Here is a 13472-nt window from a genome sequence, read left to right on the forward strand (position 1 = left end):
TCTAGTTTTTGCCACATGCAGACTCAAAGATTGTTCGTTTTGAAGTTTAAAAGTGCTAGAGCCTGCTGGGGTGCTGGGGATTTACCCTTGTTTAAACTGCGGCTGTGGGTACCAACTTCACAGTGGATTCAGGAGAGGTGCAAAAGCATGTCTCAAGTAACATAGTAGTTCAGTTGTTTGGGACCTTTCCATGATAATGGGAAGTCTTTTACTGTAACTTGCATAATGCTAGTAATTCAACATTATTTCCCAGGTCAGGAAAAAATGATGGGCCTTGGCCAAAAAAAGCCTGGTAATTCATTGAGGGGAATTCACAGAGAGAAGAGCAAAGCAAAGGTGGTGTGAATGGCATGGCAGACTGCTAGCCCTGATGTTTTTTGTGCTGACCCTTAACGTGGAAGCTTTCCTGCAGAGGAGTGCTCCTTGGCTGCCCCAAAATGTCTGACTTCTTGGTTTGCAAGCCAGTGCTGTGTGGTTGTGGCTGGGAGAGAGGAGAGGAGGCCAGGGTTCTTTTAGCTGCTGAGCAGGCTTAGTCTTACAGGTCATTGAGTCTGTAAAATGTCTTTGCTAATGTTAATTACAAAGCTGTTAACTTTATGGCTACCCCATGCCCTTATCAGCCTTGGGTGTGGAAGCTGAAGCTGCCTGGAAGCAGGTTTCTAGCTGTGTGCGCAGCTGAGTGGAATCATGGAGGGCTTTGAGCTGAAACTGCCCAACTCTTTTTCAAAGCCATCTTTAAATGAGACACCATGAAGTGTGTGACAGGCACTGCTGCTGCTGTACTGACTGACAAGTAAATGGCCAAAGAGAGTGTCAATAGTGCAAGGAAGTGAAAAGCAATGATCTAACTACTCTTCCACCCCAGGGTTTAATAGCGTAGCCCATTGCTCTGTATAAAACCCATTTTAGATGGCTCTAAGGGCCTTCAAGTCTTTGGTCCTCTTTATTCTTTGGGATTAAGACTCTGCTTAGGGAAGAACTGCTTGCTTGTTTAGAGGTTTGATAGCTGCTAGAGATGTTTGTATTTGGGGGTATGATACCACAGGATGATTTCTCAGAGAGAAAAAAGCACTGTTTTAATGCCAGAAGGCAGTCGTGCATCACACAACATCATTCCTGGCCATTCTTTCATCAGGATATTTTATCCCTAGCCCTCAGCTGCCTTCTCTTGGGCCTCTGTAACTACATCTTTTGTGAACGTGGCTCTCTAAGCAGCTGCCTGGATACAAAGAGGGAAGGATATCGCCTGTGCTTCACCACCACCAGCTCCTGGGTTGGCCCTCTGTGCTCCACAGTCATAGCTCATGAGCTGGATCCACATACAAAGCAGCTGTGCTGGCAAGGGCTGCTGGCAAAGGCTCCTGAGCTGACAGGGCAGCAGCTCTGTAACCAGAGCTGTTGCTGTGGGTCTTTAGTGTTTTTTAAGTTAATACCTGATTAATTTTAAATGATTGCTCATGGAGGTATGTGTGCAAAATGCTATCAGATCTGTGTTCAGGGTAGCATCAGGGTTATGCCAGGAGGGATTTTTACAGACATTTGTTAGAGCTCATGCCAAAGGTTTCAGTTCCATGAGGGGACACTGCTGTTGTGACAATGGGGACATCATTTGTGATTTGTGACTATACTGTGAATGCTTTAAGTACACATGAGTTCAAGAGGAGACTGGATGTATTTATGGAAGTAAAATCTGTAAAGGGTGGTATGGACCACCATAGTATCTCTGCTGCGGGAAGCCCCTGGGCTGCAAAAAGCTGGATGCTGGTGTGTTCTAGGGGAAGCATGGTGCTATGCTCATCTTGTCCTTCTTCCTCACACCTAAACAAATATTATGTGTGTTCATCTGCATCTATGTAACCCTCTTCTCTTTCAGTGGTAGCTGAGTGGTTAAAATGTCCCTATCTTTGGCTGCATTAGTGATTATTTAAGAGAAGTGTAAATATAGAGAACCAGAGAGACTTAAACACTTCTGGTAAAGGAAATGCTGTTTGTACTGTGTACTTGATTGTGAATATCAACAGCATTCCAATGTTTCCTGTTTCGATATTTTTCCTAAATGATGGTAACAGTCCAGAAATATTTCAGATCAGATTGTAGGCAGGAAATCTTGTCTGACACGTTGCTGTTTAAAAAAGGACCAAGTACTAACAGGAGAGATTGTGCCTCGACTGCTTCTTTCACCTAAAGGGGCAGAAATCGATTGATTTTGCTCGGGTGTAAAGTCAGTCACAAACTGTTTTCTCTGAATGTGCTTTTCTACGTGGTGCTGTATGATGTGTGGGCAGAGCTGGAGAGGTCTGCCTTCAGCCTTGAAAGTGGTTCTTCTACAGCGTTGGCACACGCACCAAATTTGTGCTGGACTTAATAAGCCTAGCAGGTCTGCCCTCTCTTCTCAGCCTTTATTCATTTGTTTTGCTTTTTTTTTTTTTCTTCCCAGAGTAGAGAGTCTTCTTAGAAACATAGCTCCCAATAAACGAAGGAAAAGCTTCTGATGTTGTCTTCAGTGGTGTACCCTCAAGCTCTGCACCATGGTTTTCTTTGATATGCATAGAAAGACCAACTTACAGTGGAGTCTGCACTTCAGTCAACTCAAAGCCACCTGGTTGCCAAACTGAGAAATTTCACAGGTGGAGTTTTAAGCCTCTTGCATTCGTCAGAGGAAGGAAGTTTGGGATCTTGATTCTTTGAGAAGAGGTTTTTTTTTTGTTTGTTTGTTTTTTGTAGTGGATGTCTGTACCTCTTAGCACTGACTTTTGAGGGTCAAGCAAAGCCTTGTCCCTGGCTGCCCCTCTACTAAGTGCACCTCCAATTTGCCTTTTAATGGAGGTGAGCAGCTAGATGTGTCCAGTCTGGAGAGCGCTGTCACCTTGCTCTGGAAAATTGGTGTGTTTTGGGAAAGAAACACACTTGGATGAGAAAGCGTTCAAAGATAGGAAGGCTCAAGAAACAAAAACTCGCCCAATGGCCACAAAGTCCAGGGCATCACTGATGTCAGTGGTAATACTTGTAGTGAATTTGGTACGCAGGTTTGTGTAGTAGTAGCTACAGATGGGCAGAAGTGGACAAATACTCATTCCAGTTGCAGTACAGGTGAAAGTTATGTCTGAAAGAAGTGACTGTAGTCACCTAGTGGGTAGCAAAGCTGTGCTCGTGTGCAGCCATGAGCAACTTCAAGGTAAACTGGGTATTTATGTTTTTTTAACAAAAGAAGAAATATTCCTAAAGCCATTCCTTTGTGTTTGGAGACAGATTGGGGTGGTAATAGGAGAAGAAGATTTGTGGAAAAGAGTGCAAGCATATAATCTTGTTTTCTGCTCCTACTGTCCTTTTCTTCAAATTCCAATCTCCTACTCAGCAGCCCTGCTGCCAGTGTATGATATATTAATACATTTTTTTGTTTGCAAAACAGTCTGTTACTCTGCTAAAATGATGCCAAGGAATGAAGCTATGCATTTTTTTTTTGAAAACTGCTAAGATCAGGAAAGTCAGACTTGCTACCAGCAGATGTTAAATGCATTGTCAAAAAGGATCATGTGTAATGCTTATGGAGAAGGAGCGAGGAGAGACAATGTCCTTTGTGCCATACTTGGTAGGTTCAGCTGCACCCTCTCTGTGGGAAGCTCCCCATCCTTGTTCCACGTGTTGCCAGTGTTCAGCTGTGGCTGCATAAAGCCACAATAGGCTTGGGTTTGTGTTCTAGGAAGTCTGCAGAGTTTGTTGACTCATTTAAGCTTGCTTTTTGCTTCCCTGCCAGCAAGAGTTTTCCAGGTCTGTCATTGTGCTAATAATGCCTGTGGCCTGGGAAGCCTGGAGCTGTGCACAGCTATATAAGGAGATGTGGAGCGGCCATCTCCAGCAGCTCAAGGCTCTCCTGGCTGCCTTCGTGCTCCCCAGCTCTCTCAGCACTTTTTACCAGTGATAAGTGCTTTCAAAGGCATTTTGGCAAGTCAAACCTGGTGTTTGCTATACTGTTACACCCTCTTTGGCAAGGCAGAAGCTGTGAACTCTGTAGGTGACTAGTTCAGAGAACAGTAGGTGTGCCTTATCCTTTGCCACTTATCTAAAACCCTGGGAGCTTCTGAGAGAGGACTTGTTTAGGTCTTTCCTCATTTTTCACCTCACGAACCTTCTACCTTAGAAGAAACTTTTCTGCTTTTAGGAGTTCAGTTGCTACTCTGGTAAATTAGACTTGCCTCTCTCAGTGTTTGAAATAAGAATGTAAATGTGCCTTTTTTACTGAACTTATTTACGCAATTCTTGGCAACAGAATTAGATCCTCATTTTCCAGCACTGAATTTTCCCTTGAAGCTATGGCCTAGCTCTGCACACAGAGCGTTGATAACAAAATCTAGCCTCTTGTGATTGCTTATATTATACTGTATTCAAGCCAAGCTTCATGAAGAATGATGAATTTCACAAATACTTCTCCAGATTCTTGCCTTGACTTGCATGCAGTTTCCTTCTTATCCTTCCTACCAGTACCTCTGCATCCAAGCTAGTATCTGTTCTTATCTCAGGTTTTAGTTTCTGCCTGGATGGAAAAGCAAATGCACGGCTCATTCCCTGGCATAGTCTTAGTTGCCCTCTCTCCAGTGGTAAGGGAACAGCATGGAAATGTAAGCTACAAATGTGATGAAGTTTGTATATTTGCATGCCTGCTATTAGTTTTCCAGGCAGGTGTTCCTGTGTTTGTCTGACAGTCATGTTTGTGTCCTCTCTTTCTGTACTGTGTGTCACTCCCTTTGCTGGAGTATACAGGAGAAAATATATTCTAACTTAAATTTGAGTTTGAGCTAGCTGCCCATTCCCTGCTTCCCATAAGTGATATGAACATATGCAGATATGGTGAAGATGTGATGGATCTAACCAATCCAGCTGACCTGTGCCTCGTATCCCTACTTCCCAGCCTTCCAGAAGATAAGTCCTGGGCCAGCAGTTGGACAAAGGTGAACATTTGGGTGCTATTTCTCTCACTTCAGAGCAAGTGCAGGCACTGGTGGCAGGAACCCTTTACTGAGAGCAGGTGTTGCTGCAGTCCTACTGATTACCCACAGATTGCAGCTTCTGTGGCAGTGGTGGGATGCAATGGGACGTGCTGTGCTGGACCCACTAGCGATGCATCCCAAGCAAAGCTGTCTCATCTTCAGCTTCGCTGGGGCCATAAATGGGCCGTTGTGAGAGCAAGTGAAGGGCTCTGTGGCAGCTGTTGTGAAGACAAGGGAAGCTTTGTTCTCCTGGCCTTAGAGGGACAACTGTGCGGGCTGTTTAACCTTTCTGTTTGGATAGCATCTAAACTGGATTGGAAGTAAAGCCTGGAGTGACCTTGCTGCTTCCATTTATAAGCAGTGACAGATTGGAATGGCAGCAGGCTGGGCAACAAACTGGCATTTTTTGCGTTGCTATCAAAAAAGGGAGCAAAATCTGTACAGAAACATGTTGGCTACAGTAGCTGGCCATAGGTATCTCCCAGACACTGGAGACCAATGTGCTGTGCCACCTCATGTACCAAGCCAGGGGCAGTAGGATGGAGGTAACCCCTTGGGGCCCTGGGAAGAGGTTTCTGCTTTGTGTACATACGTTGGCTTGTTCCAAGCTTAAATCTGCAGATTGTGAAAGGCCTTCTGCTGATTCTGAAATTTGGCATTATTAAACTGCTGCAAAAGAAAATACTACTTGGAAAGTGCTTCAATCAGGACCAGTGAGAATTGGCACCAGGGATGCCTCCTGCTAGAAATCCACTGAAGTGTTTAATGCTTTCTGAACTGCTCTTTCATCTCCAGCCAATGTCTACTTGCTTATAGCCTGGCTGGCAGGTGTTTGTTTCCATGAGCTCTGCTGTGCCCCCATGTTTTCCAGAGGTCACACGTGATCTTCCAAAGAGGAAGGCTTTGTGCTGGTCAGTGGGCTGTTCCCCTCTGTGCAAATATGATTTTCATGTGCAAAATGCAGCCACCCTAGAGGTGGCTGTGACTTTGTTATGCTCCATGGCTGTGATGTGGGTAAAAATCACTGGTGACCAGAAGCAAGGAGGAAATAATTGTTTTACACTCACCTGGGGTACGTTGCACATCCACAGTAACAACAGCTGTTGGGGCAAGGTGATTATTAGATTGTTGTAGAGCTGATCCCATGCAGCTGTTATATTTGTGCTCCTCAGTCTGTGTGTGCCCTAGTGCATCATATGCCAGGGGTCAGATGGGCAGGCTGTTGGCTCTTGGCACTGCAGCTGCTGCCACAGAATGAAATAACCCCAAGCCAAACATCTGCTGTACCTGAATCAAAGTGTGCAGAGGATGCTGTCTGTGACCCATGCCTGTATACTTTCTTGCAAAAGGATGTACTTCAGAAAGCAGGCTTCAGGCAGGATTTCTTTTGTGTGAAGTCCAGAGCACAGTAGATGAAGTAGCAGGTGAATGAATTCCCTATAGAAACTCTTCTCTTCCCAGAGTGAGTGGGTTGCCTGTCACTTCCTCCCACTGAGCTGCTATCTGGGTGTAAGTATTATTTATGCAGTATGTGTCTGCGCAGCACAGGTAGGGTTTTTTCATTGTTTTTGTTTAAAAATGTACTGAAAATGGTGGGCCTTTGGAATAATAGGGTAGACCAGATTGAATTTTTATTGTGGGTAGCTCTATATCCTGTTTCTCTACCCTTGTCAGCTTTATAAGCCTTTTCTGTTTAAAGTCTCTTTCCAGCTATCCAGTTAATTCTCAGTGGAAACAATCTTGTTTTGCTAACTAAGAACTTAAACTGTAGCTGGCCCTGACCCCACAGATATCTGGGAAGAACATCTGCCTGCAATTGCAGAATTTAGAGAGTTTCAGGATCTCCTGTCAAAACAGGACATGGATTTCAAAACTCATCCAAAGAGTTTATCAGCTGTCTAGTTGTTGCATTGTGTAATATTTAACACTGAATGATGGTTTTCATTCAGTGATACTGCCGCCACTTTATTCCCTACTATTACAAATTTTGGCAGAAGCAGCAGTGTTTGGTCCCTCCTTAAAGCTAACTGCTCTCTGTACACGTGAGAATCTTAGATGGCATGTGTTTCCCACAAAGAATCTCAAGCAAATCTAAGTTTAATTCCTGTTTCTCCCTCACTACTTTTTCTGTTGTTCTTTGGGGCACAACAAAACTCCAGAATGATTCTTGGTAGAAGCAGCTGGTTTTGGTCACAGATTTGTGTTTCAGGCTGCTGCAATTGGGTCAGACTAGCAAAGGTTATGCAGACTTTCTCTTGGACACACTGTCATCTCAGTTTTTAGTCCCATTGCTGACTTTGACCCATTTCTTTTTTTTTTCCATGATTCCCAAAAGCCTCTGTTCTACATGGATTCTACTGTATGAATAAGAAAATTCTGGAGACCCAAAGCAAGAAATATTTCCAGCAGCCCAAGTTCAAGAACACAGTGTTCTATGTATATTTAATACAGACACGACTCATTTCATTTCCATGCGACTCATAGGAGCTGGAAAGCAGTAATTTGAATTGTCTCAGTTAAAGGGTATGCATCTCAGGGACGTTTCCATCTTCTGCTGTTGGTTGACCCCTAAATATATTGCCTGGGTTGGAGCCCATATCTCTTGTGTCATCAATGGAGTCCCAAAGGATGAGTTGTGTGAATTCCTACTTTAACCATACTCAAACTATACAGAAGTTTTCAGCTCGTGAGCTTCATCTCCACCAAACAAGTCCTCTAATAGCAACAGTGATGGGCAGCAATGAAAGTAGATTAACTGTTTGGAATTCATGTGTTGCAGAACGGAGTCAAAAGTCTGGTCACCGCTTGTAAATGAAGAGGGAAAGGCGCATCCTTACAAGATGAATCTAGCCTCCCAGCCCCAGGTAAGGAACAGACTGTCTGCATGCTTGTGCCCACTTACTCCTGTCTGACTTTGGAGTGGTTTCTGGCCTGGTACCCGAAGATGCTGAGCATGTGTCACTCTGTCACACTGGGTAGTGTGTGTGCCCCATGTTTGCCTTCAGAGATGGTCATTCTTCCTCATGCTCAGATGCCTGCTGCCATGGAGAGCTGGTTGGAAAACTTGCTCAAACCTGTCATAAAGCGCACATGAAGGCACTGTGGAAGTGTGGCTTGATTAAATCATCGCTACTCTTGCTAAGCCTGATGATTTTCATAGATAAGAAAGATCTTAAGGAAGGAAAATGATTTAGTGTCTTCTGCTTTTTTTCTTTTTGTTATGCAGTTGTTTTTTCCCCTCTTCCCAACAGACTGTTATTAGCAGTCTAGCTGTGGAGAAAGCAGAAGAGAAACATATCAGCCTTTTGTATTTTTATCTGTGTGGCAGATCTTGCAAGTTTTGTTGAGGAGGTTGATCTTACAACTTGTTGGTAGCCTTCCCTTATCAGTCTGCTGCTTCTATCGAGTAAACGTAGCAATATCAGTGAGCTGTGCAAGGATGTAGGCTAGGCTAGGTTCAGAGGACTATTCTGCGCAAATCTACAGCTATGCTAAAATTAAAGGGGTTTTCTGGGTTTTCACCAGGATAGTGGATTTTTGTCCTAGTACATCTCCTGTATGAATCTGTCTAGCAAAATGAGAGGAGAGAAAAATAGCTTGACTTGGCAATTAAATAAGTGCTGATATGACTTTTTGGGATGGAAAGGGCCTGAACCTGAAGCAGTGTGTGCAGCAATGCCCTGCCTAGACTCAATTTGGGATCAATCCATGCTCCCTTTTTTGCCAAGTTGCCATGTGTTGCTTGGCTCAGAGCATGATGCTGTGTTCTCCAAGTATTTCATAGCTTAGCCAAAGCATAATGCGAAGCCATTTGGACTTAGGCTGGAGCCATGCAGTGACACTGCCTATGACACCACTGAGCTGGGATCTGCTCTGTGTCTTCTGCCCTGGAGGTGTTCTGCTGCAAACCTTGGGACTGGGGAAATGAGAAGTGCAGAATCAGCTCTGAGACTCCCCTGCAAGGCTTCAGGGGGCTGGTATCTAAAAAGCGTGTTTCTGGAAAGGTGGATAATGCACGGTCTTTGAAATAAACCTCATCTTATGCTCTCACAAAGGTAACTTTGTTCCTTCCTAGCACTGCATCTCAGAACAAAATAGACTTTGTGGTGCTTTGTAAAACCTAGTGGTGGCTGGTCAGTCTGTCTGTGCAGTTGTTTTACGGCATGATTTCACTGCTCAGTAATTCTCACTGAAACATTTTATTTTTAATAGTCAGTTGTGGGGTTTCTTCTGCAGTGAGTGTTGAAAGGCTGTGAACTCCAACATGCAGGTTAAATTTGTGCTTCTGAAGTGCAAGCTGGCAGCGCTGCATGGTAAAGAGAGAGCTGGTCCAGCCACAACATCTGTACCTAATGTGTGAGCTGAAGCATAAAATTCACCTTGTCCAGTTGAAACTGAAGTGAGAGACTTCACTGGCTTTAAATATATACATACCTGCAGCCCTGCTTCTCCTAGGTGATCCTTAGGTCAATGCTGGCAAAAAAAAAATCAGGAAGTACCAGCTGTAGAAATCTTCTGGTATCTGTGTCTGGACAGAGATATGAGTTGTAGCTCAAAAACTAAACCTTATGTAACCAATCTGATAAGCTTTCCATTAATTTCAGTGTGCCAGCAGAAATGAGTGAGGAAAAAGCATCTTCTGCAGTCATGCACGGGTCCCTACTGCAGTGCGAAACTAGAAGGGACATGAGTAATGGGTGAGGCAATGGAAGTCTCTGCTTTCCTTCCTGAAGTTCAGATAAAGGGCATCACAGAGACCAGGTGGGATTCATCAGGACTGTGGAGTGCACCTAATAGCCTAATCTTAGCCCTGTTCCTGGTTCTAGCTCTGGCCCCTCTGCAAGTACTCTGATGCTGCCATCTCAAAGTTTGAGATTTATGATACCAATCCTTAACTGACTTCAGCAGGAGAATTTGTAAAAAACAGAAAAAAAAACCAAGCAAACAAAAAAATGACTACAGCAAGATTCCTGTTACAAACCCTATTTCTGGTCAGTAACTCTTGTTTTAATTTAGCACTAGGAGCCAACACTGGGCTACATGCTCCTGTGACTGGCTCCAAAAGAGTTTTTTCCTGGTGTAAGGAGTGACATTCAAGCTCCCACAGAAGTCTTGCCTTTCTTCTTTTCGTTTTTAAAATGGAGCCAATTAAATCATTTTCAGTGGCTTAGCAATTGATGGTGCTTGCTGGTGTTCTGAGCACAGGGCTTTTCTTCACATGGGTTAGTCCAGCCATGGGCTGGAGCAGGGAAGTTTAGCAGTGTGAGATGTGTGGCTCATGTCTCCAAACCACATGCTCCTATTTACCCTTTCTGTTTCACAGTGCCAAAGGCTAGTGTCATGAACACCATCAGGTTTTGAGCTGTGTTCTTTTCTTTACATTTTAATCCTTTTTAAATACCCATTTCCTTTTTCAGTAGCTGACTGCAGCTAGTAGAGATCTGTGGTGAGGGCTGTCTGCTTGCAGTATGATGTCAGTGTAGCATGTTGACTTCTGCCAGATCTGCGGTGAGAACTCAGCAAGTTTATCTGGGGCTGTGTATTTACAGTATCACCAGAGCCAGCTGCAGCATGCAGAAGATGCTGTGCATGTACCAGTGTGGCAAACTGGTAGGAATTTTCTTGCAAAGATGCTGAGCTCATTTTCAGACAGCACTGGTAGAAGCCATAAGCAGAGCTGACTCTCTGAAGGCAGTGCTGTCTGAATTGTTTAGGTTTATCTAACTGCCTTACCAGTGAAAGCAGTACATGTGCTGCCCTTGGCTGCAGGCTTATGCAGAGCACTTAAGTCCCTTACCAAAGAAAATAAGGCATGCTGAGTCCAAGTAGTTCATTAGGGCCAGATCCACTGTTCTCTGAAGATGTTTCTCACAGTATTTGATCACAGCCTTTTGAATGCAGCAATACCATAATATATGTGAATAGAGTTAATTCAGACTCAAAAGAAATGCTTTAAAGCCTTTGCAGTAGAGATTGGAGAGCAATTATTCAAATAATTTCTCCCTTTCTTAAAATGAGGTACTATTTGACATTGATCCCCAACTTCACTATCTGCATTGAAACTCCTCAGCATCTGGCCACCTTCTTTGCCTGTTCCCATTTCATTTCTACAGTTAAATCTTTGAGAGTGATCTTGCAAAATACTTCTTGGTTTATGTCCTAAGTGGCTAATTAGACACTAAGATCACTGCTTGTACTCTTTTTCCCATTTGCAATAAGCTTTTTGTTTATGTCTGTAGTCTTTTTGGAGGCTGACACTTGGTGAAATGCTGCATCTGTCTGTGTGAGTATTTTCCCTTACTTGGAATGCAAGCTCAAGATGCTTTTGAGTGCCTTTGGAGGGGAGAAAAAAAAAAAAAAAGGCATTCCACAACCTCCCATGCATTCCCCAAAGTCCTAAATACCAAGACTGACTTCATTGTCTGTGCTAGTCTTTTCAAACGAGAAAGCCATGGCCTTATTATTTCATTATTCCTATCTTTATCCTCTTAAATTCATTCAAGCCAAGGCAAGAGTGATGACAAAATCACATTTTATCAAAAGGTGTAGCAGCCTATCGGTGATGATGGCTCTGCTGCTGTGCTAGCTTTGTTTTGGGTGTGACCATGGCAACGTGATGGGAAGGAAATGACGGAGACTTCTTCGTATATTTACTCAATTATTTCACTTGCACTTCTCACCCGGATCATGAGGGCATTCACTCAATGTCATTTTCCCATCAAGAGCTTTTCCGCACTGCAGTGGGAAAGATTAAAATAACACGTCCGCCTGTCCCTTCTGCTTAACTTTTTTAGGAAAAGGGATCGCAAGCAAGAGAACAACTTATTTTGGTAACTGAGCTAATATTGATGCTTGTGGTATGACCGGAGGACAGGATGATTAAGCTCCAGAGCCATGTGTGCTGTGCTGTTGTGTTGCTTGTCAGTAAAATGAACTGAAAATCTTGTTATCTCTGTGTCTGTGCCTTGCCTTGCTAAACCCGGGCTTTCTGGGAGAAGGTTTGGCTTTTTCCTGTGTTTGTGTGACAGTGAGGTCAGTGGGCCAAGGTCTCTGTGCTTAGTGAGATCATGTAGGAAGTGACCGGGAGAGACTGGCTTTGAGGGTGGTCAGTGCCAGGACTGTCTCCAAGAAAAGCTGAAAGCCCTCACTTTGACATCACATCTTTCTCAACCATAGAAGATAAGGGCTTTCAAACTCAAGAATGCTCTTTACAAGAGGAAAAAGAAAGAAACAAGGTCCAGACTTGCAGATGAGGGAGCGAGGGAGTTCTGGAGGTGAATCATGGTACTTGTGGGATGGCAAGAGCAGACAGCTGCTTCTGTCCTCCCAAGGCTCCTTGTGAGAGTGCTTGCCCTATCCCCATCCCCGTCCTCGCTGGGTGATGTCATTGTTTCCATCTTGTGTACTTTATCTCCTTGGATACCAGGAAGGCCAGGGCTATAGAAACTGGGTGTGTGGTAGGCCTGGTCTTTGATAAGGCCAAGCGTGCGTGGGCAATGCATGAAGCAATAGGTATATAAAATAACAATATATGGTGACCTGCTGGTTTTGGTTAAAAGGCGTTACTGCATGGATGTGGAATGTTTTAAGGACTTGGAGGGAGAGGATGTGGGAAGCCAGCCGTGTTGTTTTACCCCCCTACAATAACAAAGCCCCAAACCCTTTCTAATTTCTAATCAGATTTCAAAGCATTGCAAAAGATTTTTCCATAGCTGAAAAACCCCAAACAATAACAGAGGGAGAGGTGAAAGCGGAGGCACCGCTCCTTGTGCCTGCAGCTGGTGAAGCATTCCCTCAGCTGGAGCTGGCTGTGAGGACAGGCTCTGCAGAGGTACTGGTGCTCCTAGGCACGAGCATGGCCTTCACTTTGCATGTGGCCTCACTGGAATGGGGATGGGGATGGGGCCAGGCACGCTGGCTGTGGGTTTGTGCTTTCCTCTGCATGCATGGCACTCTCCTTTGCTGAGGTTTGGTCAGGGGCCCATTTTCTTCGAGCTGAGTAAACATTTGTGCCGAGAAAATTTTAATCGTGTTTCCTCTTGGCGTGGCTCTTGAGGCGTGTGCTCCAGCATCCAAGCCTCCATCTCTGCAGGCTGGTAGGATGCGGTTTGGCTGGGTTGTGAGGCTTGCTCTGGGGCCTGCAGGGCTGCGGGGGTGCTGGAGAACATATCCCTGCAGCTGCAGTGCCTGGGTGCTGATGGTTTAAATTTGCAGCATCAAGTAGGAGTTCCCTTAGCTCCCTGGACTCCATAACGTGGAGCCTCGGGCTGTACCTGAGGTGGACTTTGCTTGCAATTCAGCTGTGGGGTAGGCAGCCAGCCATGCTGCAGGGGACGGCACAGCCATGGCGATTTCACAGACCTGGCATCCCCAAGCATGGCCTGATGTGAGCAGGAAGAAGGGGCCATTGTTCTCCCAGAGAATTCCCCGTCATGCTGGCGTGGTCGGAAATGCTGAGCCGCTTCCTGCTCTGGTGTGGGGATGTTT

The 13472-nt window shown here is 44.7% G+C and overlaps 1 protein-coding gene across 3 annotated transcripts in view; it reads left to right on the forward strand.

Annotated features, from left to right (window-relative positions):
* PDLIM1 (PDZ and LIM domain 1) overlaps window positions 1-13472 on the forward strand; it is a 36205-nt gene that overhangs the window by 10168 nt on the left and 12565 nt on the right. For all 3 annotated transcript variants that reach the window (XM_042862698.1, XM_042862696.1, XM_042862697.1), the window contains exon 3: window positions 7765-7849. In XM_042862698.1, the coding sequence (XP_042718632.1) occupies window positions 7765-7849 (85 nt within the window). The remainder of the gene's footprint in view (window positions 1-7764; window positions 7850-13472) is intronic.

The sequence above is a fragment of the Lagopus leucura genome, unplaced genomic scaffold (assembly GCF_019238085.1).
Source record: "Lagopus leucura isolate 7727_CA_CO unplaced genomic scaffold, USGS_WTPT01 Super-Scaffold_739, whole genome shotgun sequence".
Taxonomy (NCBI): domain Eukaryota; kingdom Metazoa; phylum Chordata; class Aves; order Galliformes; family Phasianidae; genus Lagopus; species Lagopus leucura.